The 25,991-nt window shown below is 45.0% G+C and overlaps 1 protein-coding gene across 4 annotated transcripts in view; it reads left to right on the forward strand.

Moving 5' to 3' along the window:
- Positions 1–5,950: 5,950 nt before the first annotated feature.
- Positions 5,951–25,991, forward strand: part of TTBK1 (tau tubulin kinase 1) — a 121,993-nt gene continuing 101,952 nt past the window's right edge. The window contains exons 1-4 of one of the 4 annotated variants that reach the window (XM_054821845.1): positions 5,981–6,119; positions 17,832–18,100; positions 18,822–18,923; positions 23,524–23,682. In XM_054821845.1, the coding sequence (XP_054677820.1) occupies positions 18,921–18,923; positions 23,524–23,682 (162 nt within the window). In that variant the 5' untranslated portion in view covers positions 5,981–6,119; positions 17,832–18,100; positions 18,822–18,920. Of the gene's footprint in view, positions 6,120–6,807; positions 6,865–17,831; positions 18,101–18,821; positions 18,924–23,340; positions 23,392–23,523; positions 23,683–25,991 lie in introns of those variants that run through there. The other 3 variants (XM_054821846.1, XM_054821847.1, XM_054821843.1) reach the window with 3 other exon arrangements.

Here is a 25,991-nt window from a genome sequence, read left to right on the forward strand (position 1 = left end):
CATGTTATACACTCGTCCCTTCTTTGCTCGAAATGGGGTGTCTCCAAGTGGGTACACATCCACCTTTTTCCTGGCAGCCCTGCGAGCATCATCATTACCACAACGTGGAGCTCCTGGCTTTGGTATCACAACACTTCTTCCTCCATCTTAATCTCAAGACCAGATTTAACTCTGACTTTATAGTGCAAACCCTCAACAAGGAACAGCAAGATTTTACAGCAGGTAACACAGAGCTTCTTCCCTGTGCATAGCAGGGACCTCTTCACAGGCATGAAGAAACTAATTATTTCAGGCTGTTTGGTGCAGCCTCCCAGCACAGAGTTTGGAAATTTGTATTAAAGTGGCAAGGTCTGGGCATCCTTAAGAAGGGCCAAACTACCTGAGTGCCAACTCAACTCACTCCCAGAGTCTGGCTAGACAAAGCACATTTCATGTTCAAGATTAAAAACTTGAACCTGCTTTTTATGCTGAAGCTTGTTCTGGCAGTAGTAGAGACAAGTAGTGTTTTCTATAAGTTTTTCCTATCCTAGAAATACCATGAGACACTTTATCTAGGTAAATAATACAGACTTTATCAGGATTTGGATTTCTGGCACTTCTGACATTTGCAGCTGTGTTTTATAGGTAACATACAATAATAAATATAATCTTAACTTCCTTGTAAAGTTGGCACTACCACGCTGCTAATACTGTTCGGTATTCCTTCCTTGTGTTTTGAATGCCAGCGCTTTGATTTGCCTAAGTGCTCAGTTCCGCACAGCAGCACGCGTGCCACCTGGAGCCAGGCAGGAGTATGGAGAGCTCTTCGCTGTCACCTGGTTTGCTTAAGGATTGCTCAAAAGTTTTCTATCAAAGATTACTTATATGCAAACCACACAGCACCCCACCACCCCCCAGGATTTCAGAGGAATGTTTTTTACAAAACAAGCAAATGAGTTGTCAAAAAAACTTAGGCATGAATTTAACTACTTTGGCCTGAAAACCTAGCTGCTTCATTTGCAGACCTTGAAATCTTCTGGGAATGGTGCACTTCTCTGGTTTTCTTCCACGAAAGGCTGATTTTCCTCTTCCACCACCAAGTTTTATTTTTTTTACACTTCATCAGACCACCCCCAAAGTTTTGGATTTTTCCTCAGAGAAAGCCACGACTGGAACAACCATCATCAACACAGCCCGGATGTAATCCAGCCTGGAGGCCACCCGATCGCCCCATTCAGCAGGACAAGCACAACCCCAAATCTCCTTTCTTGCCTCCTTGCTGAGGAGTGGGGAGATGAGTCCCCAAGATTTTGCGATGCCTACTTTTCCTAGCTATGACTTTCTGGAGGTGAAGGCTGTCATCAGGCGGTTGACTTTTGAGAACCAAGGGGTGTTACAGCAGTTCTCATTATTAAGTATAGTGCTTTAGCACGCCAGGAAAGGCTGGTGCTGGATAAAAGACAGGTTATGGAATTGCTTCCTGCATTCACTGTGTCTCCATTCGGAATACGCTCCTTGGCATTATGGAGTCCAAACAGCGATGCTGGTGTTACCAGCTCTGGAGAAGTCCAGTTAATGGGATCTGCAAATGCCACCTCTGTATGGCAGCTCCCAAAGGCTTGCAGCTGCCAGGGCAGAAGAAGTCATTCCCTGCTACAGCCAAGTCCCCAGTCCAGCCAGGCAACCTCACTGCCCTGCAAGAAATTTTAGCAGCTAACAGCTTCACCTGCTGAATAGCTGCAGCCCTTGGCATATATTAAGGATCTTCTGTGCTGATGTCATGGCAGGCACTGATGAACCAAGTCTAGTGGTTTGAGTAGGGGGCTAGGGTGGCTGTGGATATCTGTTGATCAGACCGGCAGCAAAAAAAATTAAAAACCCGAAAAACCCAGCCTCCCACATCTTTCTACTCCTATTCTTACTGCTACCAGCAGTTATTTATTGGCCTCATCTTTGATTCCTGCCAACGTATATAAGACTTACTCAATGTGGTGTGCAAGCCCTAAAAGTGCCAGCATAAAGCTGAGCACAGGCAGAGGTGTTTGCAGGATGGGGACCTTTGACTGGAAGCACTTGGGCACAGGATTTTCATCCCTGCCGGGTCAAAGAGCACCTGGAATTCTAGCAAGCCTGGTTGGCTTTTCTATGTTCATCCCTGGCCCACTGGAGACAGTTTGAAGCCTCAGCCTTCAGCTGAAGCCATCCTGGTTAGAGCCGGGACTCCGCCAGGCAGGATAATCCCAGCCACAGCCTCCACGCCACAGTAACGCTCCATGGGCCCATCTTGAATTTACCCCACAGTCCACCTCTTGCTGTCTCTGGTGTGACAGCCCAGAGAGCACCAGTCCTGTGCCACCAGGGAGAGAGAGAATATCAGGGGATTTCTGCTTGTGCCCCTCTCCCAGGCACAGCTACCTATGGGCACACACACTGATGCCCTCTGACCACTTGGATTTGCCTTTATATCTTTTCTATCAAAGCAGGTATTTGGCATGAGTTACATTTCCCAATTGCTTGTCCCCCTCAATGGCCTAAAAAGGAGAGTAAGAAGATGGTGAAATCCATGATTGCCACTTGGTTATCACTGTTCTGCTCCTAACCGTACTTTCCGGCGGTCTTCCCACGCGGCGTGCACACAGCTGATGTCTGGCCCCACAAGGAAAGGCAGGGCCAGGCAAAACCATGATAATAGAGCCATGTACACACTGGTCTGTATTAGGAATCTTCCCAAGTCACAATTAACCCAGATATTTTTAATAAAATCTCTTGATCATTTTCAGCTACATTTGGGCCCACAGATGAAATTGGACATGTTCCCAGGTGGCTGTTCCGGTGGGTTTGGGGGCCCATTCAGCAGAGGAGAAGGCTCAGAGGGAGGTTTAGAGCAGGGATGAAATAAAGCTAAAATGCAGTTGTCCAAGTACCACTTTAACTCAGTAGCACAGATCAGCATGGAACTTGGGGCCAAAGCAACAGGAACTACAGCAAGTTTGAAGGAGCAGAGTGCTTGAGCTAATCGGGGACGTGAATCTTTGCCAGACTTGCTCATATCTAGCCACACCTGAAATAAAGGTCTAAACAGTTTGAAAAATAAAGATTCACTGCACTTCCATTTATTAATGTGTCATAAATACCCAATAAGTGACAAGGGAGAAAAAACAATACTTAGAAATATCCAGATAATTAAAGTGCTTTTGGACAGAAGTAAAGAGACTAAAAAAAAATCTCTAACATAATAGCACCATCTTGCAAACATTTAACTCACAAGATTGCACATATTTTGCTTAAATTGGCTGCAAAGTTTGCATTTGCTGTACACAGTACAAACAACACTTAAAAGTGTTAGAAAAAGCATGAACAAAAATGCCTTTCTCCTCTAAGAATGTTTCAAGATGCGTGATATAAATTGATGATAAGGCTGTTGGAGACCCAGTCCTTGCTGATGAACCTCACCATCATGCTGTCTTCTTCTTGGGCAGCACTTGGGGCTGCCCACCCTGAGGGGGGACTGAAGGCTTCAGCACCAAACTCTTCCATCCCCTGCAGCTTGGTACTGATGCTCTGGGCTCAGTGTCCGCATGTGGCAGAGGCCACATGGGCAGTAACGAAGGGGATGTGTTATGTGGTTCAGTGTCCACATGGGCAGACAGTTGCCTGGTGGAAACAGCTGAGGAAGTTAGGAAGCCTCCAGCTCTCACTTGACTTCCACGTCAGCTCATCAAGCAGTATTGCCTTCTCCTTTCAATTAAGGTCAAAGAGGCACAAGTTGTAACATAAATGTGACTGCATGAAAAACTGCTTTCCCAGGGGAAGGGTGGAGGAGACCCAGGGAGGCTGTGGTCTCTCCATCCCTGGAGATCTTCCAAACTGTCCTGGACAAGTCCCTGTTCTAATTCTGGAGCTACCTCTGCCAGCAAGGCAAGGCTCTCCCCAGCCAGAGCACAGTATCGCAGTACCCAACCGAGGTGGATGCAGCAGTGGAAGCCAGGTTCAACCAAGAGCTCAAGTCATCAGGAAAGTTTGTGGTGATGAGACTGGTGTGAGGTCAAGCCGCGAAGTCAGTCTGCAGACCAGGATCAGGTCCAGTGAAGGTAGCCTGGCTCAGACACTGTCCAGTGATTCATGGGCAAGCCCATACTGACAAGACAGCTTCAAGCTCAAGTCAGGAAATCCATCCACAGGTCGGGGTCCATGGACAGGTACAGCTGTGGCTGAGCTGGAGATCAGCACAGCATTGCTCAGGCACGGATTGAAGATTAAGGTGAAATAGATCTCATGGGCCCATGGCAGGATGTGGGTAGAGCCTGCGGTGAGGCTGGTGAGGGCTGGTAAGGCTTACTAGTGCACTCAGAACCATGACAGTCTCTTCCAATCCAACTCTGCTGCTGGGTTTGTGCTTGGTGCTCCACCAGCCCTCTGAAAAAGGGTTCTGAAGGCACTAAGAAGCATGTGAGAGGGCCTTTGCAGGGGAAGACAGCTCCCCCACCTTCTCCTTTTGTTTTGCCTGCTTCCCTCAAGCCCTCCCAAACCCAGCACCAGGAGCCAGTGCTTGGGGATACAAGTGATGGGGACTCAACTTGCAGAATAGAGAGCTCATGAGGCAACCGTCAATCATAGACCTAGAATGACAGGGGCCTGGGCATGAGCTGTCTGTGCAGGGTTGTATTACACCCTGGGGCCTGCGGGATGAGCTGCTGCAGGGCCGAAGTCTCCCTGGAGTCTCTGCAGGATGCTTCCACTGGGCAAGCCCTCAATGCAGGGGGAGCAGGGCCACCTCCAGCCAGTGGAGGAACATCACAGAGGCCCGGCAGCCCTCTTCTCCCTGATCTGAGTGGCTGGGGGTGGCCATGGTTGTGGTGGATCTGCTTTTGCACGGGCATGTCTGCAGGGATCAATCTTCATAACCACCCTGGTCCCAAGGGACTGCTTTGGGAGGGGGAAGAGTCCTGGTTAGGAGATACGTCCCACAAGGGACTGGGGAGCGCTGCAGCCCTGTGGAAGCTGGTGTGAGATCCCACACGTGAGATCAGATGGGAACCTCCAGCTGGGGACCAACAACAGTTTGGGACGCTCTGGTGGGGACAGGGAGAAGGCATGGGTGTATTGCAAGTCTGCGGAGAGGGTCTGGGAGCAGCACCCCTTGCAGTGTCTTGTGTGAACATCTACAAGGCACAGGACTGCACATCCACAGTTTGGGGCACAGGCACGAGGTGCAGTGTAGTGCAGCAGTCCCTTGCTGGTGGCGCTCGAGCTGGTCCTGGGCCCAGAGCACCGGAGTAAGAAATGCAGGACAGCAGTGCCGGGGCTGACTCCACTGCCAGTTCAGGGCAGTGCCAGCCCCGCACTGGTGACGCCGTCAGTCCCAGTGCAACGCACTGCCCAGCACCAGGCAGATGTGCTGATTCTGGCCTTGGTGCAGCGCCCAGCTCCACGCTGAAGGTGCTGGTGACAGTCCTAGGCCCAGTGGGACAGTGCCGGTGAGACAGTCCCAGGACCAGTGTGCTGCTCCCGGTCAAAGCGCAGCACCTGGCCCTGTGCAGACAGTGCCAGCGCTGGTGCCAGTCCCGGGCCGTGCAGCGCCCAGCCGCATGCTGGTGGTGCCGGCGCTGATGCCAGCAGCGCAGAGACGAGCCTTGCACCAGTCCCGGTCCTGGCAACGCCGCGATCGTGCCGGCGGTGCGGTCCCAGGGCGGCTCCCGGGGCGGTGCCGTGCCGTGCCCAGCCCCACGCCGGTGTGGTGCCCAGCGTCCCGTGTCCCGGCGCGCTGCAGTGCCCAGCCCCGTGTGCCGGCAGCGCGGTTCCCGGTGCCGGTGGCGGTGCGGCGCCCAGCCCCACGCCGGGGCCGGATGCCGGGTGCCGGTGGCGGCGGGGCGGGCCCGGGGCGGGCCCGGCCGGGTGGGGGCGGCCCGCGGGTGATGTCAGGCTGATGCTGTCGGTGCGGCGCGCGGTGCATTGTGGGCGAATCCCGCCGCCCGCCGCGGCTCCGAGGGGGAGGATGCGCCCGGGGCCGGCCCGCCCCACAGCCGCAGCCGCAGCGCGCCGGGCCGGCGGCACCGAGCCCGGCGAGCCGCACTGAGGGGCGCGGGGCATGCGCTGCCCACGCCGGCCGCAGCGGGAGGCGCCGGCGGCGGCGGGGCCAGGTGAGCCGGGCCGGGCCGGGCCGGGCCGGGCTGCGGCGGCCGTTGCGGTCATCGGCGGGGGAGGGGGTGTCCCGCTGGCGGGGAGGTCTGGGGCCGCGGACCGCACCGGGCCGGGCCGCTCCGCTCTGGGCTGCGCGCGGGGCACTGTGGGAACTGTAGTTCGCCCCTCCGCCCGGTGCCGGCTGCGGAAGGTGAAAGGTCCCGCGCGGAGGACTCGGGTTCCCAGCATGCTCGTGGGGCTGGGCGGGCCCGAAGCGGAGTGACGGGCGGGCGCCGCCAATCAGAAGGCGGGCCGGGGTGGGGCGAACCATCTGCCGAGAGGGGCGGTGGGGGGTGGGGGGGGCGGCGTGCCGGCAGCTGCAGTGCAGGGGCGGACGCGGCCACCTCCTCGGCGGGGGGAGGCGGGGCGGCCCGAGGTGAGGGGCAGGGCGGGGGGGGGGGGCCGGGGCGGCGGCGGCAGTTCCCCCTCCCCGCGTCCCGCCGCCTCCTGCCCGGGCCGGCTGCGGGGCCGGCGGGTGCCGGGGCTCGGGGCGAGGCGCGGGGGGTGCTCGCAGGGGGAGGGGCGGGCGGTGGCCTCGCAGGGGCGCGGGTGACGGCAGCGTCGTGTGGGGCCGCAGGCGGCCTGAGCGGGGGTGCCCCATCCCCCGCGCCTTGAAAGGCACCGCCGAGGAGGGAATGGCCCCGCCGGATGGTGCCAGGTGGCTCCGTCGCCCGCCCGGCCCCCAGTGTCGGGGTGGGGGCTCAGGTGCGAAGGCAGCCGGTGGCCTTGTGCCGGGCGGCTGGACCGGAGCCTGCGGGCGGTGTGAGGTGAACCCGCGGAGGGCGTCAGTTATTTCAGCGGGCCAGGCTGCCGCCCGGGGCCAGGGGACGAGCATCCTTCCAGGTGTCACTGGGCGCCTGTGTAACCCAATGCTAGAAAGCCATAGAAAGCCAGCCCGACTCGTAGGGGCTTTTGGGGAGGGAGCGTTTTTGATGTGTTATTTTGGGATAACCCTTTGGTGCTTGGATTTGAGGCGGGAGGCTGAGAGTTTCTCGTCATTAGCTTTCGTGGGGTGGGAGATTTTAGTCCTGTGTGCGTTGCCATGTCTTCTGCAGCTTCTTAGCTTGAAGTCTCTTGCCATTGTGTCTTTATTGCTCGTGGTGCCCAAGTTTGCATTGGTGAATGTGACTGTAGTCTTTATGCTTTCCCTGCATACCGGGAGAGGAGATCCAGTAACCTGGGTCTGACCCACTGAGAACTTTCAAGATGAACACCATGACCTTGAAGTGCATCTTGTATTTAACGAGGAACCAGTATGCTGTATGAAGCGCTGGAGTGACACTGCCACTCCATCAATGTTGCTGAACTACTTGCATGCCAAGTTCAAGACCCCCCTGTGTTTTTTGGGGGGTGGGGATTTTGATACCTATTGGTGTTATTACATTTCTGAGCAGTCCAAACCAGCTGTATATTAAAATCTTCTATATTTTTTAATTTCCTTATGCTTGCAAGGAGGAAGTATAGACAATTTGAATGGTAGAAGGAAAAGTTTCCTAATTTTAGCATTGCACATTAATTTCTTTATATTCCTTGTACTGTCACCGAAAATGCTACCTTTTAGCAACAAACTTCTCAGTGAGTCGCAACAGAGATTTTCAGCCTGAGAACTTTTTCTTTGTATGAGTGAAATTTATCCTCATGTTGTGTGTGAGATGGGGTATGCTAATGCTCCCTGCTTATAGGTGCTGTGCCTTTACAGGTGCTATGACTAAAGGGTAGTGTGCATCAGTACTGTCTCACTAGTAGTTATTCACCACATTTCAGTGTATCAGCTTCTTTTGAGACTGTGTCTCAATATAAGAGAGGCAGTTTAGGAATTGTGTGTTAATGTTTTGGCTTTTTTTCCTTTCCGTACTAGCTTGTAACAAGCATTCTCATGCTGATGTATGTGGGATCAGAAACTTTTGAGATGCAATGCTCATGAATGGTGTATGTGGCGTCCACTGCTGTTACTTCTGTGTTCCATGTGCTTTTGCATGCTTTATGATAATCTCATTCCTTCAGGAATGGGCAAAGTTCCTCTTCTCTGACTGGCAAAGAAAAAAACTGGAATTGTCATTCCCTTGTAGGACAGTTTTATCAGGATCAGTCTTGGGGATACCTGCCTAACTTTTTTCTTGGAATAGTTAGCAAGAGGAAAGTCAGATCCCCATCAGTGTTCTTGGTCATCCATAAAGGAGTGTCTCTGGTATTAGGAAATCTATTTCACCAGCTCCCAGGGTTGAAGCTAATGAAGTGGCACATGTGGCCCATGTGTGGATTTCCTTCCCCTTCCCTCTCCATCCCAACCCTAATGTTTGGTGGCAAAGGTAAGTGTATTTCTATACTGCAACAGGCAGCATGGAGCTCTCCTCTGATGGAAGCAGTTGGTACTCGTTGTTTTCCAAAGCAGGAGTGATCAGACAGATCCAGGAAGGGCTGACTCCCTCTTTCTTCTTCATCTGTAGTGCTGGGATTCCTTTGTGCTGTTTCTTGCCCTCTCTTACACAAAGATTGCCACATCACTTTATATATAGCTTATTAGGTAGCCCACTACTCTCTTGTGGGTCTTGCTGTGGGCTCACCACTTCAATTGCGTCCCGTCAGTTTTCTGCCTTGGTCTTATTTATGTACGTATCAATGTGCAGGGTCCAGATAAACTCTGCAGGAATGGCTCCCCATCCTGGGAAGGTCCTAGATTAGATTCATTTGCAGAGCTCCATAATGACCTTCCAGTAACATTGGTTCACTTTGAAAACAGCAGAAGATAGAAAATAGGGCCTTATAGGGGAATATGTCACTATAACGTCCTCAAGGGCTTTGTAAGCTTTTCCCTCATTTTTAAGGGTTTGTCGTTATCTTCTCCTTTGACCATTGCAAGGCACAGCCCAGTATTTGCTGGACTGTAGAAGCATTTGCTAAAAGGGTGTTTAAACTCTGCTAGTTTACTGAATAAATACAGAATGGACACGACTAGTGCTTCCCTCCCCTTCTTCCATCAAAAATAACCAAAAAGTGGGTATTCCTCTGAAACATCCTGAAATCACCTTAGATGTCATTGTGGGACACTGTCCAATTGTGACAAATGTTAAGATTGCTTTAGAGAGAGGAATGAGGAAGGCCAGCGATGAGGCCTCCCTCCCTAGGGCAGTGGAAGAATGGGAGAATCTGTTGGATGTTTATTGAAGCGTTAGGAAGAAGAGGTGGGAGGTGAGGGAGATTATGTGACTTTTTACACCATGCATCTGAACCCGAATGGAGACTCCCTTGCCTGTAAGAGTCTCACCAGCTACAAACTGAGCAATGGCAGTCCTCCATGTCATGCAGGACCAACTCTTGGTCTTCTCCACAACAGTGCCCACAAACAGCCTGTGTACCATACTGTTGAGACCCATGACAATTATCCCAGAAAAGACAGGAAATAATCTAGCAATAGCAATGTGACTTGGAAGTCAATGTATCAAGTGTTTTTTCACATGAACTCTTATGTTTTTTGGAGACCAGCAGGTATACCAATATATTGGACTTGATGAGGGGAAAAAAAAATTGCCACACTAGCTTTTTTCATCCGACTTGCAATCCCTTTTGGTCTTACCCAGTTCCACACTGTTTTCCATTCACTACTCAAGAGCTGTTTACATGGGAAAGGGTCTTTTTTTCATAGTTGAGAAGGAAGATGTTGACAGCGTGATGGACTGTAGATGTAATCAAATAAGATGTGCTTGGAAACCCTTTCCTTTTGGTGTCAAGCCGTGTCATCTTTTATTTGGTGAACAATATGAAAGGAAGAAAGTACAGATCATAGGCTGACACCAGCCATACAGGCACAACGAGTAGCAGAGAGAATGCTTGTGGGTGCAGATTTCCTCTTCTCTGGAGAAATGGGACAGCCTAGCCTGGAGAAAGAGATTTAGTGTCAACCCTGACAGATGGAAGTGAATTCCTTGCTGTCTGTGCGACAGTAAATGGTAGGAGGCTCACCGTCAGCCCAGAAGCTGTATGTATAGAAAGCTTTGGTGGCCTACCAATCAGATATGAAAAGATTGCAAAAGGGATAAGGAGAAGTTGTTGTTCAGTGAAAAGGTTTTGATTAGAGGATTATAAACCCAACTGCTCAGGCCAAAACCTCATATTGTTCCAGTCCTTTTTCTACCAGTGACCAAGAGATGATGCTTAAGGAAGGGCTAAGAGGGCATGTATAACATGCTTGCCCTAGTTATACCCTTCTTGGTGTTGCAGTCTGCAGTTTTTCAGTCTTTTTATTTGTTAGCCTGAATAATGTCGTAGTACACAAGGTGGTCATTCCACTGGTACCAGCACTCCATTGTGACACCTAGCTATGCATTCCCGTGTGTTTTCCTCTCTTTTAGCCAGTTATTAGTTTTAGAGAAACTCTAGTTTTATCTTGGGACATCTTAATTTTTAACGCCTTCGGTTCTGATACCACATCAGAAGGTTTTGGCTATCCAGAGACATTGTTATTAGTGAGATGGCCCTCTCTGTGTGCTTGTTGAGTCTTCCTAAAAGCACCTAGCTTTTCCTAATAGGTCTATATATCATGACTTCTCCCCCTGCCTGCCAGTTAATTTTATTTTTAATTTTCAGTTTTCTGAATATGTCTGGTGCAGAAGTAAGACTCTCTGATTTTTCCAGATCCTCTGCAGAGCTCTTTAAAGTAAACAACCAAAAATATTTGGCATATTTTTTCTTATCTTTTCTCTATTCAGTCTTTCTATTTCTTGTCTGTCATCCAGCAGACTGACTGGCTGGCCTCTGGTCAGGTATGTGTGGAAAACGTAGTTTTTATCTGTAGAAATTTGCTTCATCTCTTTAAAATCGTCAAGAAAAAAATATCATATTTAACTTGGAAGAATTTGTGCCATATTCTTCTTTTGCACACATCTTCTATTTTTAAAAGACTTTTTGTTTGTACAATAGGTCATTTAGAATTAAAATCCAGCAATTTAAAGGACCAAGCAGAAGTTGCACTGGCCAAAGACTTTTTTTAGTTTGTTTTTGAAAAGGTGATATATTTCTGTTCTTAACACAATTGAGTTACTCTTAAGTTATAACGTTACTATTTAAAATTTCATCTTGGTGACATGTCCTGATCTCCATGAGGAAGCTCAAGTTCCCCATTTCTACCTGTTTCCTAAAGGCACAGCCCGTCTGTTCTCCCATGGCAAATCACCGTTGCTGCTTTATTCTGGTCCTATGGGGTAATTTTACTACCACATATTTTCCATTGAGGCTTGATACAATTAATTTCTTTATCTCCTTTGCATCTATTTTTTTTTTCTTTAGTATGTGGTAGTGTTTCCCCCCTTGAGTGGCCTGGCCTTTTTCTGTGTACCTTGTTCCCTGGAGCACCGGAGAATGCTACCCTGTTAACGGCTTCTTGGGGTACATATTACCTCCATGTTCTCCCTTGAATCCATACATCCTAGTTCCCCACCTTACTTCTGAGACCTATTTCATCTGTTTGGTTTTTTGGGTCCTATTTAAATATCACATACCCTCCAAAACTGCTCTTTGGGAGGGGGGTATTTCTTCTGAAATTCTGTCTGGTTTTTTTCCTACCCTCCATCAGAAGTTACAGAACTTGGGATTTCATCCAGGCTATCGTTCTTGGCCTTTATACCATCGAAAGCTGTACGGATTGTGCTTGCCAGCTTCTCCCTGGGGTGCTCTTGAAATGGCTGTTCTGGATGAGACCACCTAGCATATTCCCTGTGACTGTGGCCAGCGCTGAATGCCTGGGGGGGCCGGAGGTTGGAGCTAGTGGGCAGTGCCATTTTCCTGGGGTGCTCTCACAGCACTCAGTCACTGTCAGTTCAGTGATATTTCTTTTTGGTGAGAGATTTTTGTCATCATATTCAGTTGTCCTTCGCTGGCTGGTTTTATTTTGCTTTTCTTAGTTGTATTTTTCTATGAATCTGTCCAATTCTTTGGACTCAGTGTACATGCTAACCTCCACTGTGTCTTGCGGCAGGGTGTTGCACAACTCCTCTGCAGTTTGCATTTGTTTCATGCGTGCCAGCAGCTAGTGTTGCCTGCTGCTGCTTCCTTAATGCTTTGGAAAAAGCGATGAACAGTCCTTTCTCATTCACGTTCTCCATGCAGAACTTGGTTGTGTAGACCTCAGTCATATTGCACCTCAACTTCTTGTTCTTCTTGAGAATCTGTGTCCCAGCACCTGGTGTGCCATTCTTGAACCTGACTGGCAGGTCACCACGCTGTCCTTTCACTTCACAAATTCAGCTGTCTGCCTGCCAGGTACCTACCTGAGTTGCCTCTGCAGCCTTCCTTTTTGTCTGCACAGCAGACAGTTCCTGGTGCAAGAGGATGGGGTACCGCCATCCGGTGAGGAGGTTTCACCAAGACAATCATTGCTTGTCACCCTAAGACCTACTGCCACATGGTGTTTTCCCCTCCTTGGTAGGGGGAAAGTCTGAAGGTAGTAATGTATCTGAAGTTGTTCTCTTCCCTCTCCCCAAACCCCGATTTGTGCAGTTCTTCCATCGCTAATGTGAAAAAGCAATACGTTGCTTCTGAGGATCATGAGGTGCACGTACATCTGTCTGTTCAGAGGTAGGCAGCTGTACATAGAGCGCTTGAAGCAGACTATAGCCATCTCACCTTTCTGCTGCACTGCTGCCTGCTTCCCAACTTCCAGCCTTTTTAGAGGTAGTAGAGAGCAGCCACTAGGTAGTTCTGTTGTTTCCCTCTTCTTTTAGCATATTTTTTTTTCATTTCACTTCCTAGGGACTAGGAACTTCATAGTCTTCTTGACATATAGCTTAAATTCTTGATACGTGTTCTGCTCACTCAAACAAGAGGATGGTGTACCTGTCTTTTACTTTCATATAGGCATCAGTGCAATGCTCCTTTTGACTGGATGGCTCCATTAAATTGTGTGGTTTGTTTCCCTCATTTCATGAAGAAGAGAAAATTGCTTGTTGCTTGCTTACTGAAGTACCTCAGTCAGAGAATAGAAGTCACCTTTGTGGTGACATGTTAGGAGACTGAGAGCTTTGTGGTTTAATTACATCTTGAATTATTTAAACAGAATCTAGCTGCATTAGACTCTAAAATTTATTAGTTTAGGGGCTATGCAAGTAAGTTATTGAAACTAACCGGTTTCTTTAAATTTTGCTTTCCTTGGAAAAAAAAAAGTTGGCCTCAGGCAGTTACTCCACTGCTTTTAAGCAGAAGTGTCTGAGTCCTGTGATCTCATGGAAGGCCGAGGGCTTCCTGCTGTGGAGACGAACAGGGAGTGCAGCTTGACTGAAGCTGAAATGTATCTGAGGTACCGCTCCTCCGTTGTGCTGCCACTTGTGTTTGACTGACACTACAATGAACCGGTTCAAGGAGCTTTAAGCCAAGGAAATAACCTTATTTCTTCTGAAGAGGAATAGTTTTTCTGCTGGTATAAGTCACTGAACTGGCGCATGGTGGAATCCTGCATGCAGGAGTTCAGAGCTGGCAGGAGAGAGGGGAACTGTTGCTCTTCACTGCAGGTGGATTTTTAGATTGGCTGACCAGGAACTTGAAGCTGTGGATCCACAATCAGTGCCTGTTTGTAGGCTTTATGGAGGAGGGATGTAGGTAATGCTGTGTTACAGTGCTTACGTGGATTCACGACTTTCATTCATCAGTGTCTAAGCACACAAAAATGTGATTTTTTTTGTTTCCTTTTTTTTGTCGTTGATTTTGGTTTTAGTAAAATTTGCAGTAGCTAAAGCATTCCTTTTTAAAGGTGCCAAGCCTTGATCAGAAAAGAGCAAGAGATGTAGAATCCACCATCTCCCTTGTTCTAGGTCCTGTCCTTAAGGAAAACTCCCATGAAAAACTAATTTGCAGTTGTCAGGCTTCAGCTTCTAGAAGAAGATGAACGAGAATGGGAGAGCCCTTCAGTAGCTTAAGTTTTCATCATAGGGAGATACTTCTACACTACATTCATTTGCTTTTCAGTGTGCCTTTTGGATAAGATACATGCATTTTAAAGAGTTTAGTTTTCAGGTGGCTGGAAGGTATCTTTCAGCCTTTTTTGAGCTCCAGGTTTTTTAGTGATCATAAGGCATGGATGCTGGCCCTTTACTGGACTCACACTGTCTCTTGCCAGTTGTAGGCAAGGACAGAATTGCCTCCCTTTTTTCCTGCTTCTCTCTGTAGCAAATCTGTGCTCTGTATGCATGACCTGTATGACTTACTCATAGATGTCTGAGCATGAGTTTGGTTGTATTAAGAAGCATTTTGTGGAAAATGCCCTTTTTCTTTCTGCTGTTCTCCATGTCTAGAAAGAATCAGAAGTGGTTGCTTATAAAGCAGAGATGAGGCTTAAGGGGCTTTGTCCATTGAGCTCGCAGGGACGGGGGGAGAAAATGTAAAAGTTGCAAATGGAAAGGGCAAGTAGTCAAGTATTTTCTCACTCTTGTAACAGTTGATGTGGGGGAAATGGCGGGAGGCATTTGGGTTCTAGGACTCAGGGCTATCTGGTCGCATAGGTCTCTGCAGCCTGTTTTTAAGTTTGATGGCCACTCAGAAGCTGGTATTTTTAGTGTGGTTGTTGCTTCTTTTGCAAAACAGATTTTCTTTAACCTTGCTACCTGCGTTTCTTCTAGTGATGAAATGATAAATGTTTTTTCGCCCTCCAAACATCCTAGGCTAGACTTGAACCAGTAATTGTTCTGTCTGTGGAGTGTTATCAGAAGTGTTCGCCAGTAGCCAGCTTACTCTGGCAAGTTGAGCACAGAATGTGCAATTACCCATTTCAGTTTGAGAGCAGTTTGAAAAATTGTTATGAGCTTTGACCGGCTCAGGTACAAAATTTAGTTTTCCATTACTTTATTACAACTATGAATGGAATTAAAATTATTTTTACATTCAAACATGACATAATGTTTATGATGTTTTTTTGCAGAAACAAATTCTGACTGTGTTCTGTAATAGGAAATTCTCAGGATCCAGTTATCTGGCATAGCACTAGTAAATTAAGGATCAAAGTACAAATTTGGTTTATTACCATGAATCTGCCCTGCAGAACACATTTTGAAGATTTTTTTTTTTTTCCTGAGAATAATATTCAAGGGATTTTTCTGTCAAGCACAACGAGCTGGTGTAAGATCTGATAACAGAATGAGAAGACCATGCCTAAGTCATAGAAATGCTTAACTCAACAAATGGGAAAACTTAGGGATGGGAAACAAGTATTTGCATGGGCTGGGAGAATGCAAGCAGATACTGACAGTTGTGGACTAGATGGCATCATTGACACGTGTGGAAATGGCTTATATAGAGGCAGTCCAGACCAGCTTGTAAAACTCTTCCGTAATCTTAGTAACACCATTTCATCTTGGAAACTGACTCATACAGCAGCACAGAAAGAAATTAAACAGACTGTGCTTGCATATACAAGAGTTTTCATATATCTTTCTAGGATCTTCAGGCAGAGAAAAACAGGTGCAGGCCACAGCCATTTTCTGCCGTGATGTTATTGTTTTCTTTGATAATATTATCTTTAGATATTACCTACAAAGGAAACAAATTCCTCTGGAACTGTAGATCCTTCAAAATAACAATGAAATTTGAGTTTCCAATCTAAACCCAAGTTTTACACCTCTGGGATCTTTTGTCTTTGAGGAAAAAAAAGCTCAGGTAACCATTGAATATGGTTGAGAATGCACTGGGATTTCCCAAGGGTAGAAGAAAAAGTGGGTCAGCCATGAGGACATCACCTTCGGGCAAGTCACCAGCTTTTTAGCTGTTTAGTTTTAGCAAACTAAAAAATGGTGAGGCTGCAGATCAAAGAATGAAACTGTAGATTTGCAGGGGGCAGAGGAAGGTTGAACACACTCCCCTGAGCATGGTCCAACTGGGGGGGAAGAGTTCCTTACAGCAATGAGAAAAATGGTTACAGAAGGGCTGTAGAGATATGATTTAAGTGACTAACAGTTGGCATGATAAAACATTTTTTTGTCAGTCCCAGGAAATCTCTTCCGTGTAATCACAAACAGAATCACTGCTGTGATCAGCAGTGGGCTTGAAAACTGCAAAAATTTTGTCCCACTTAGTCTCATTTAGTCTGATACGACACATCAGGGCAGCAAGTAGCAGTTGCCCCACTTATGCTAATTTTTATTAAATTCCAGAAAGCGCTTGGCAACATGAAGTCTATGTGGCAAATCTATAAATACATGATTTGTCCCTGCAAAATACCCTGTCTTCCAGAATTTGAATCAAAATACCAAATCTCTGATCAGGAACTTACTGTTATGTTCTTAACTTCTGAATAGTTTTTTGACAAGTTTATTTAATCCTTGATAATTATGGTGACTGCATCTATCATAAAATGATTTAAATGGTTAAAGTGAGCACTGTTTTCCCTGGAATGGAGGTTTAAAATGATTGATCTCAGGCTGTGGGCCTTTTAATAACCTAATATAATATGTTATATACAAGACCATTGAGCAACAGATGTTATCATTTTGCTGTATGCCTGAGTCAGTTATTCAAGGTAAAATACTGTTCTCCAAGAATAAGGACTCGAGGAAGGTACTGTTGACCGCAGCTATGAAAAGCGACTTGGCGTGGCCACATTTGAAGGAAGATGAATAACAGGCGACAAAAGCACTCTGCAGGGAGAAGGGAGAGAATTTGCCTAAGAGGGATACTTTGCATTACCTAAGTATTAATTAAAGAAGCTGGTCCAGGGTCAGGTGATGAAAACATACCCGTGTGGTGTTTCTGGTAATGTCAAGTGTACATTGAGTCTGATACCGTAAGTATAACCTCTGCTTGGTTCCTGCTTTTATTCAGATATCTTTGTTTTGGCTACCAGCAGACTACTCAAGCTTTGCAAGTAGTGATCTATATTGACTTTGCAGTAGATATACTTCAGCTGCAGTGAAATGGTCATTGTAAGCAGACCATAATGTTTGCCTGTTAAATTAGTAGAGGCTAAGCTGGTTATGATATTAGAGGGATTTCCTGGTGTTGGATTTAGTTTTTTGCTTGGATCAAAAATTGGAGCAACTCTTGTCAGGGAGATTGGTGGAAGGTAATGATAGACTTTCCCCTCAAACTATGCTGCTCCCCATTCTTTTAGCTTTGGAGCTGAGATGCAGTTGGAGAGGATTCGGATCACATAAACTGCCAGTAGTGCAGGCATGCTTATCTGGTGTGCGTTCCTAATGATTTGTTGTCATAATTAACTGTGCTGATTCTCCTTGTAGATAGGTGGTTTTGGCACAGAAGTCACTGGTGTGTCTGACTGCTCTGCAATGTATGTGGACACAGTCTCTGGCAGTACAGTATGAAATTACGTGTTTGGGGGTTTTGTTTTGCTTAGGTTGTACACTGTTACTTGTTGTACGCTGTTACTTGTAAGTCACTGTGCAGGCAATAATGTGTTCAGTTGGCTGTGCAACCAGGTAGCCATAATAACGCTGTCAAGGTGCATCTGTTATATTTAATATATTTATGTATGTTGTGTTCAGTGCAGCCTCGTGTTAGGAGAGAGTCTGGACCTGTCTGTCTTGATTGCAGCTTTTTTCGGGGGTGTTTTTTTTGTTTAGTTGGTTTGGTTTTCCCAGGCATAGGTCCATCACTCCTTATTGGACATAAACCTTTCAAAGGTGAAAAACAGTCCCAATATTTTTCAAGCTCACCTTTAGATGTTTTGTTTTTTACAGAAATGAAATGCTGTGAATAGCAAATCCAGAATTTCTAAGGCTGATGCCCTTGCATGCCTATGAGAAGAATATGTCACAGAGGAGACGTTAAGCCACAGCTGCTAGGAGTTGAGCCTGCTCTCTAAGCAGGGTTTGCTACAGCAGAGGCAGGCAATGAAGGAAGATATGTGTCTTCAAGGAACAATTCAGAACCTTTCGAGCTCCTGCTGTCAGACCTACCCTAACAGCGTATGACTTGTTTGTAATTGCTGTTTCAAGTTCAGCAGGAGGTATGATGTATTCCAGGGCTGAGGGGCTGTTAGTCCAGTGCACTGTATTTTTTTTTTAAATCAACTTGTTTCCTGTACTCTTATATGCTTTTCTACCCTAATAACAGAATGCTAGTGCATGGTACAACTTATTTATACAAAGATTTATGGGGGTTTTTCTTTGTTTTAATGTGAGGGATTTAATTTTTATAATTGGTATTGTGTGTTGGAAGCAGATGACATTTGTAAAACATTGAGGGATGCTGAGTGTGTGCAGTTAATGCTGCCATTAACTGAGCTCCAGTTCTGCTACTCAATTGCACTTGGAAACTCCACTGGTTTTCTTTCTTACTTCTAAGCACTCTCAATCCTACTTGTTATATTGTCCTGTTATTTCCCCACCCCATCTGCTTCATTTTGGCTTAATGCCAGTAAAGTTCATGTTGGGAACAGCTAAGTTATGCTTAAATTCTATTTACAACTTTTCGTTTTCCTCCCATGCAAGTATTGGACAGGGAGATTGATCTGATTTCTGGACTGCAATTTACTGGGGTTACTTCTTTTGTTTTTGCAGATGTCCAGTTTTGTCTTACCTAAAAAGCATCAGCATTCTAAAACACCATTGGGATCTGCTCTTAAGGTGGATCCCATGTTCATGATGAGGAATTTGATCAAGTGAAGAGGGTATTGGGCTACAGCAGTCTAAATAAACTTCACTCGTTCTAATTGTTCTAATTTGTAGGCTTCCAGAGGTGAGGATGTGTCCTGAAATAAAGTGGGATATTGCAATTCCTCCACAGTGAGATTAAGACACTTAAGATTATCCAGGACCTTTAGTAAGATGGTGAGAGACAGACCTCCATAGCTTTGTTCTGCTGTTTAATAATCACCTTATGTCTGATGAGTTTTCAATTTGATGTTTGTTTGAGTTTGGCTGTATTTTGAGCACTGCTACCACAGTATGTTGAGACTGAAGTAAGCCAACATAGGAAAGTTCTCTTATATATGTTGGGAATTTCCACAGGGGATGCTCCATATTTATAAATTTAATTTTAAGAGTGCTATGATCGTATAAAATTGGGAAATAATTTTTCCAGTAAAGCTGTTTAAAATGTTGCTTGCATGAAAGAGGACATTGTAAGATAGGTAATTGAGTTGTGTATATGAGACTTTTTGATTGATTCTTTGCTTTTTGGTCTCTGACCCCCTTGAAGGAATAAAGGAGACATATATATTATATATAAACTACTTCTTCTGAAAGTAACTGATAAAAACACAAGTCTGGCCATACTGAGTCATATCACAGGTCCATCTAGGCCAATATCCCGTCCTAAGTTCGCCAAGAGTGGATATCTAGGGTAGAGAGTAAGAGCAGGGAAGGCATATAAAATGACTCGGCAGAATGCTCTTGCTGTTATGAATTGAAGGCTTCCTAAGCTAAAGATGTACTATTTGTATGTAACTGTTTAATGGATTTTTTTATTATTATTTTTAGTGCATTTGTCAAGTCACTTTTTGATTCTATGTAAGCTTTTAGCATCTGCAGCGAAGATTTCTTCAGCTTAACAATTTGTATGAAGTTACTTTTGCTTGGCCTAGTTTGTCTCCTGATGAACACGCTTGTGAACAAGGCAGATGCGTTTGATGTAAGACTCTGCCACACTAATTGCAACACCAGGCCTTGCACTGAAATTCTTGCAGTCTTTCCTCCTAAGTTTGTTATTGTTGCCTATCCCAATCATGCTTCTCTGCCGGCTCTTGATTTTCATGTCGGCTAAATAATTGCTGCATCAGAATTTTGTAAGCTGCCCTAAAAATAAGGAAACAATTTACCCATGAGTGCTATTCACTGGAACTGTCTTGATGCCAAACAGAAGGAACAGCTAGCAGAGCAGTGTGTCAGAATATATAGTGGGGCTTATTAGCCTGTTTAAGCATGGGTTTTTTTGGATTTCTTTTTTTATAAAGGCCAAGACTAAATTTATAAGAGTATAAAGATTCTGGAAGAGATAGCAGTATGCAAGAGCTGATTTTACACTTCTTCATGCTGAGGTTGGCCAAGAGACAGGATTTGGTCCTCTTGTTGTCACTGTTTCTTTCTCACAGCTGGTTTCATTTCTGCTTCACTTGCTATTTTCTCGGAAGCTAGTTTTACAGTATTTTAGGATTGTTCTTGCCTGTCTTCATGGGAGAGGGGTACAATAATTTGATATCCTGTACATTTCCTACATGAAAAGACAATCTGAAAGTTCTTGTCTTCTCGGTCACTATCTTCAAAATCAGGTATCTTTACATTCTATGGTCTACGTTTTAAAGCCAGAAGTGATGCAGATATGTCAAAGTTCATATGCTTGGTCACTCTTTCAATCAGGAACAGCTTTACTGGAGTTTGAGAGAGATATTATCCTTCCATCTCTTCTCCAGTTCCCCTTAACACCACTTAACATTTAATATGCAGAAATGATGCTCTCTGCTGTGTGTTGGGGAAGAGGCAGTAGTGCCTCACCTCTCCCCCACTGACCACCCTTCACCACCTCCCTTCTGTAGCTACATTAGAAAATTCAGCTCTAGCAGGGGGCTGGCTGCAGGTTTTGATGCTAGTTAAACAATATTTATACTATATTATGTTGATTTAGAAGGAATTACAATAATGTGTAAGTTAAAAGCATCATTGAAATGTGCTTATGTTTTCTGCACAAAGGTAACTTCATCCCTTCTTTTGCCCTTTCTTTGTGACGCTTCTGGAGATGATTGACATGTGTTACATCTTGTCATGGGTGCAGGCAATGCTTCAGTGTTACTCTGGTAAACCCTTGGTCCATAGGCCTAATCATGTTTCTGCAGTATTAGTACTGCCTCAGGAACAAATTTGTGATATGTTAACTGTGATTTTTGATATGTTACTGTGATCTAAAACAGCTAGAAATTTGTCTCAGACTGTAACTAAATTGGCCTTTGGTTTGGCTGCATCACTCTGGCTATACTGGAGCATACCTGTAAACTTACTTCTGTAATTCCGTATTGCCAAATGGCTGCTATTCATGGTAGTGCCCAGGACGATTTTGTTCTGTTTCAAAGTCAGTGAAGATTTATGTGACTACTTTAAATAACACACGTTATCTTTGTACACATGTATTATAACATTGATAAAGGAAAGTGGACTAGTGCACCAGGGAAAGCAGTTCTGTCTTGCCTAGCTTTGAGTGCTCATAGACTTTTGTGCTCTGTCTCCCCTCTAAAAGTATTCCTTGGAATTACTTTCCACCACTAGTCACTCGACTGAAAGCTTATTATGCGTATGCATCACTAATGCGTACATCGTGTACCATATTTTTTAGGTGTTTTGCTTCAAAGTGAAAAATAGCGCATGGCTGACTTTCTCTGGAAAACTCTAAACTTCTGTCTTTGTTGCTACTACCACCCCACATCCTGGGATCTCTAGCTGCCTTTGTATCCCCTGCAATCCAGAGCCTGCGTTGTGCTGTAGTTGTCTTCATGAAGTGATGCCAAGAGACCTTCAGGAGTAGGGAGGGGATACCTGCCTCTGGACCTGCCTGTCAATGTTCTTTTATATTTTTTGTAATGTTGAGGGTTTGGGATAGTCTATAATTAAATGACTTTAATAACAGAAGAAAAGCCAGCCTTAGAAGAGATTTTTGCAGGGATTCTCTCTCCTGTGCAGTCTGCAGTGATGTGCAGGGAAGCTGGGTGCACAGCATATGCAGAGCTCACTGATAGCTTAGGGATGGTCAGTTCAGATGTTCTGGTGATCATAAAGTAGCCTGGGAATGGCATTAGACTTGCTCAGTAGGAAGAAGCAGCACAAATGCTGTGCTGCCAAACACAGCATGTACTTTCTCATTGGAGAGCTTTCCAGTTTCTTTAATACCTGACGACTGAAATGACTGCTACCCCATACAGATGCAGGACTCTTTCTATGAGAATTCAGAGCATTTTGCAGCACCTTTCTTCTGAATGTCTTTAATATTCAGTTTCTTCTTATTTCTCTTCTATCATTTTGATTGTACTTTAGCAGATGTTGGATTGTATGAACATTTCTCAGCAGCCCTCTTACTGCATTAGTCAGCTGCTCCTTTTTTCCATGTAGTTATCGTCTTTATCTAGAATGAAATCTTCTTTTGTGAAGATCTGTTGAGAAGATCTATGTGAGATCTTTTGTTCATGTTTTGTTTGATCATCCTCTATGTCTTGCACTTTTGACATACTTCTGTCTGCTGCTTCCTTGTGCACACCACATGCTGGTCACTTCCTATCCTTCTTTCTCAGTCCTTTTATTGCTAGGGAATGAGCTCTTTTCTCTATTTGAGCTCATAATTCACTGGTGACTTTTTTGCTTTTTCTGAGGCCTGAAGAAGTGTGATGGTTGAATGACCAGCTCCAGTCTTTTTTTTTAATTTGGTATTTATCTTATTAATCTTATTTAAGTCTGCAGTCAGAGTGCTACATTAACACTCATTTTTAGGAAGGAAAATATTTCGTATTTTCGGGGAAGGACAATAGAACTGCCAGGAAGGCTTAATAAAAGATCTATGCTTAATAAAAGATCTGGCCTACTTCTAAAGCCAGAAAAATATCTTACAGGCAGAGACAAAATGCATTAGGAAGCATCTTTTATTAGTCCTGTTTCAATTCATTTTCTTCCAGGAAGGTGGAGTCAATGTGTATCTGAAAGTAATTTTTGTAGAAGAATTATAACCAAAAAACCTCAAAACAAAATTAATTTCAGCATAGGCTATCTGGAGCTCCCTATAAAAGCAGGAAAAAGGGGCATGAGGTAGAATGCAAACACCATAGGAACAAGATATCTCTCTGTATTTTAATTTGATAATTTTTTAGCACTGTGTGTATGCTATGAGGAGGACTAATTTATACATGGCTGAAATCCCTTTCTAACCATCCCCGTCTTCTTTGCTTGGCTGTTCATCACAGTGAGTGTCTGTAATCCTGGCTCTGTGAAGGCCCTTCTACCCTATTCGGATGCTTTTAGGCTTATTGAATGCAATACCTGGCAAACCTTTCTGATTTGTGTTGGATGTCGCCCAATGAAAACCATAAAAACTGCTTATGTAGCAGCTGCTCTGTTAAAGCAAGACCTTTTTGCCTGGTAACAATAACAGCTCTTGCAGCATTTGGCATTAGATTCTCTTTGACTTGTTGGCTGTCAGGCCCAAGAGCGCTGGACTCCTGCATGGTATAGCCGGTGATTGTCACCCTTTTAGTTTGTGCTGCTGACGTGAAGCATGGTTGCGTCTGCCAAGTTTATGCATGGAGTGAGCTCAGGTGTTTGCAAGGTGAGTTTGCCTTCTTTCCTAAGAGACTGGTTCAATATAGTCATAAGCAAAACCTGTGGAAATGTAGCATGTACTTCTGCCATGACCTGTACTAATTTTGTCATTCCTTCCCCCCGCCCCTTTTTTCCCCAGATAAATGGCTCATTTAAATTGGGAGCTACTAAAATACTCTCTGGCTGGCAAATGCAGTGCCTAGCAGCAGTCATCAAGGACGAACCAAACATGAGTGGAGGAGGGGAGCAGGTCGACATTCTTCCGGCCAATTATGTGGTCAAAGATCGCTGGAAAGTGGTGAGTAGCTCTGGCTTTGTTCTTCCTTTGGTGGCCCAAACAGATTTTCTCCTCCTGTAGGAGTATAGAAACTTGTCTAGTTAATCCTGAGCTCCGGCAAGAAGCAGTGGAGTGGTATGGTTTGATATGTTAGTAAGATACTGCAAGAAGATGGTTGATACTGCCCTAGTGTTTTTTAGACTGTCTGGTATTTTTAGAAGACTAAACCTGACAAGGATTTTTAGGTAGGATTGAACTGTTGCAGAAGGCTGAGTCATCTTTTAGTAAGAAACTTAGATTTCAAGTTACTGTGGCAAAGAATGCTACAAACATGCCTATAAATAAATTGCATTCCAATAAAATAATTTAAAAGCAAACGTTTAAGGTTGGAATGTCAGCTACTTCAAAAGTCAGAGAATCCATAATTAGCTTGTTGGTACAACTTCTGTGTAAATTTATTAGGATACTTCTTAAAATTATATCATCACGTGTTAAGAGTTTTAGTTCTTCATGGGACAACTGCCTCATCTGTTGTGCAAGCTGGATGGGGTACACTGAATTAATAGCCATTTCATTTTTTATGTATTCATTGTATGGCTGCAGATCTCACTAGCCATTTAAATTCATGACGTGTGTTTGCCATTTAAACTCAGCTCTTTATGTTTCTTATTGCTGTAGTATCTGTGTCAGGTATATTTATTTATTTATTTATTTATATTCATGCTTTTACTAGGTGGTACAAGAGAGAACTATTAGCTTGCTTTTACAGATACAGTTTCAAATTTAGTTAGATCTTGATTTTTATTATTTTTTACAGATTGCTTAATATTTATGACCAAAGCACAACTCTGCTAGACATCATGGGCATGCTCTTCATTTCTATAGATTGGACCTGGCAGTCTTGCTTTAGGCACCCAGCAGATGAGAATGTGATCAATGATGGCTTGTGAGCAGAGACTTCAGCAGTCTGACCAGAATCATGCAAGAATGCTGTGGTAGAGACATGAGGAGAATCTCATCACATAGACATGTATTTCCACCAGATTTGTTCAGAGGATGCAGTTCCTCTTACGTATAAGGCTTTTTCTTTAGTCATAAAGTGAGGTCTCTGGGATGGTGGGGGAAGTAGCATTATATCATTACCTCAGCTAAAGAAACTAGAATATAAGACGTGAAAGGATCATGTACCTTTATACTTCTTTGAAATTCTGTATGGGTTTTTGAGAGTTTTTATTTTCTCGCTTTAAAAGCGTTGCTTTTAAAAAGCTGGAAAAAAAATTAAATCCCATGTGTGCCATTCTGTCCATTTTTAACTTGGTTTACCAGCAGTGTCTGAATCATTAAACTTCATAGCAGAAGCCTCGCTAGTTTGAACTACAAGTGATTTGTAGTAGTAGCGATAAGTTGTTTCTCTGCACTAACTAGCTATGGTACAGCTGCCCTGTGAATTTTGCAGTGGGCTGTGAAGAGTAGAGGACTAAAGAGACTTAGGACTCTGAACTCGCTTCAGTTCCAGGCTGTGGATAGGTTATTTTCAACAGCCCACTTCAGACAACATATTATCCTTTCGTTAGACTTGCCTCATGCCTGTATCTCTTTGTTGCCCTGGACAGTTCCCCCTTGCTCTGTTCTCGTTACTCCCCCACTGCCTGTCTCTCTTCATCCGAGCACTTTGCTCCTGCTTTCTCCACAGCCTTCACTTTTCTCTCTGGCCTGTCCCTGGACAGCCTATTTATGTTTAAGCAGTTCAAACTGCTCTTCATTCTCCATGCTTCCTGAGAGCAGATGGAGAATCTCAATTTTCTATATGATTAGATACCAAAATGGAGACCACCTCTATCCCCCTCCCAAAGCTTTCTGGCACAGCTGAAGGAAAGTCTTGCTGTGCTCTTGCAGCTCTGGGCTGGAGCATGTATACTTGTTTTGGCAGGATGGTACATGTACAGGTTAACTGACTTATAGGACTTGCAACATGTTCTGTGCTTATGGACTTACCAGAAAATACTGCTTGCAGTTTTTATGTGACCCTCCCTGCACAAATGGAAGTTTCCTCAGAGCCTACAATTTGGTCAGATTGGTGCACGTTCTTTGCAAAGCTGAATTTAGATGCTCTCCTGATGCTAAGCCATTGCTTCAAGTGCATAGTTGCAAATACTCGTTCTTATCCATTCTCCTTTACCCTAGCTAGCTTCAGCTTGGACCATTCCTACTGTACATCAAACTTTGAGTTTCTCCTTCAGAGACAGGAGTGCTAAAATGTCTGTAAATAATGGGAGTATTTTTTTAACACAGTCTAAACAAAGTAACTTTGTTCTTCGAAACAACAGAAC

Source organism: Grus americana, chromosome 3 (assembly GCF_028858705.1).
Source record: "Grus americana isolate bGruAme1 chromosome 3, bGruAme1.mat, whole genome shotgun sequence".
Taxonomy (NCBI): Eukaryota; Metazoa; Chordata; class Aves; order Gruiformes; family Gruidae; genus Grus; species Grus americana.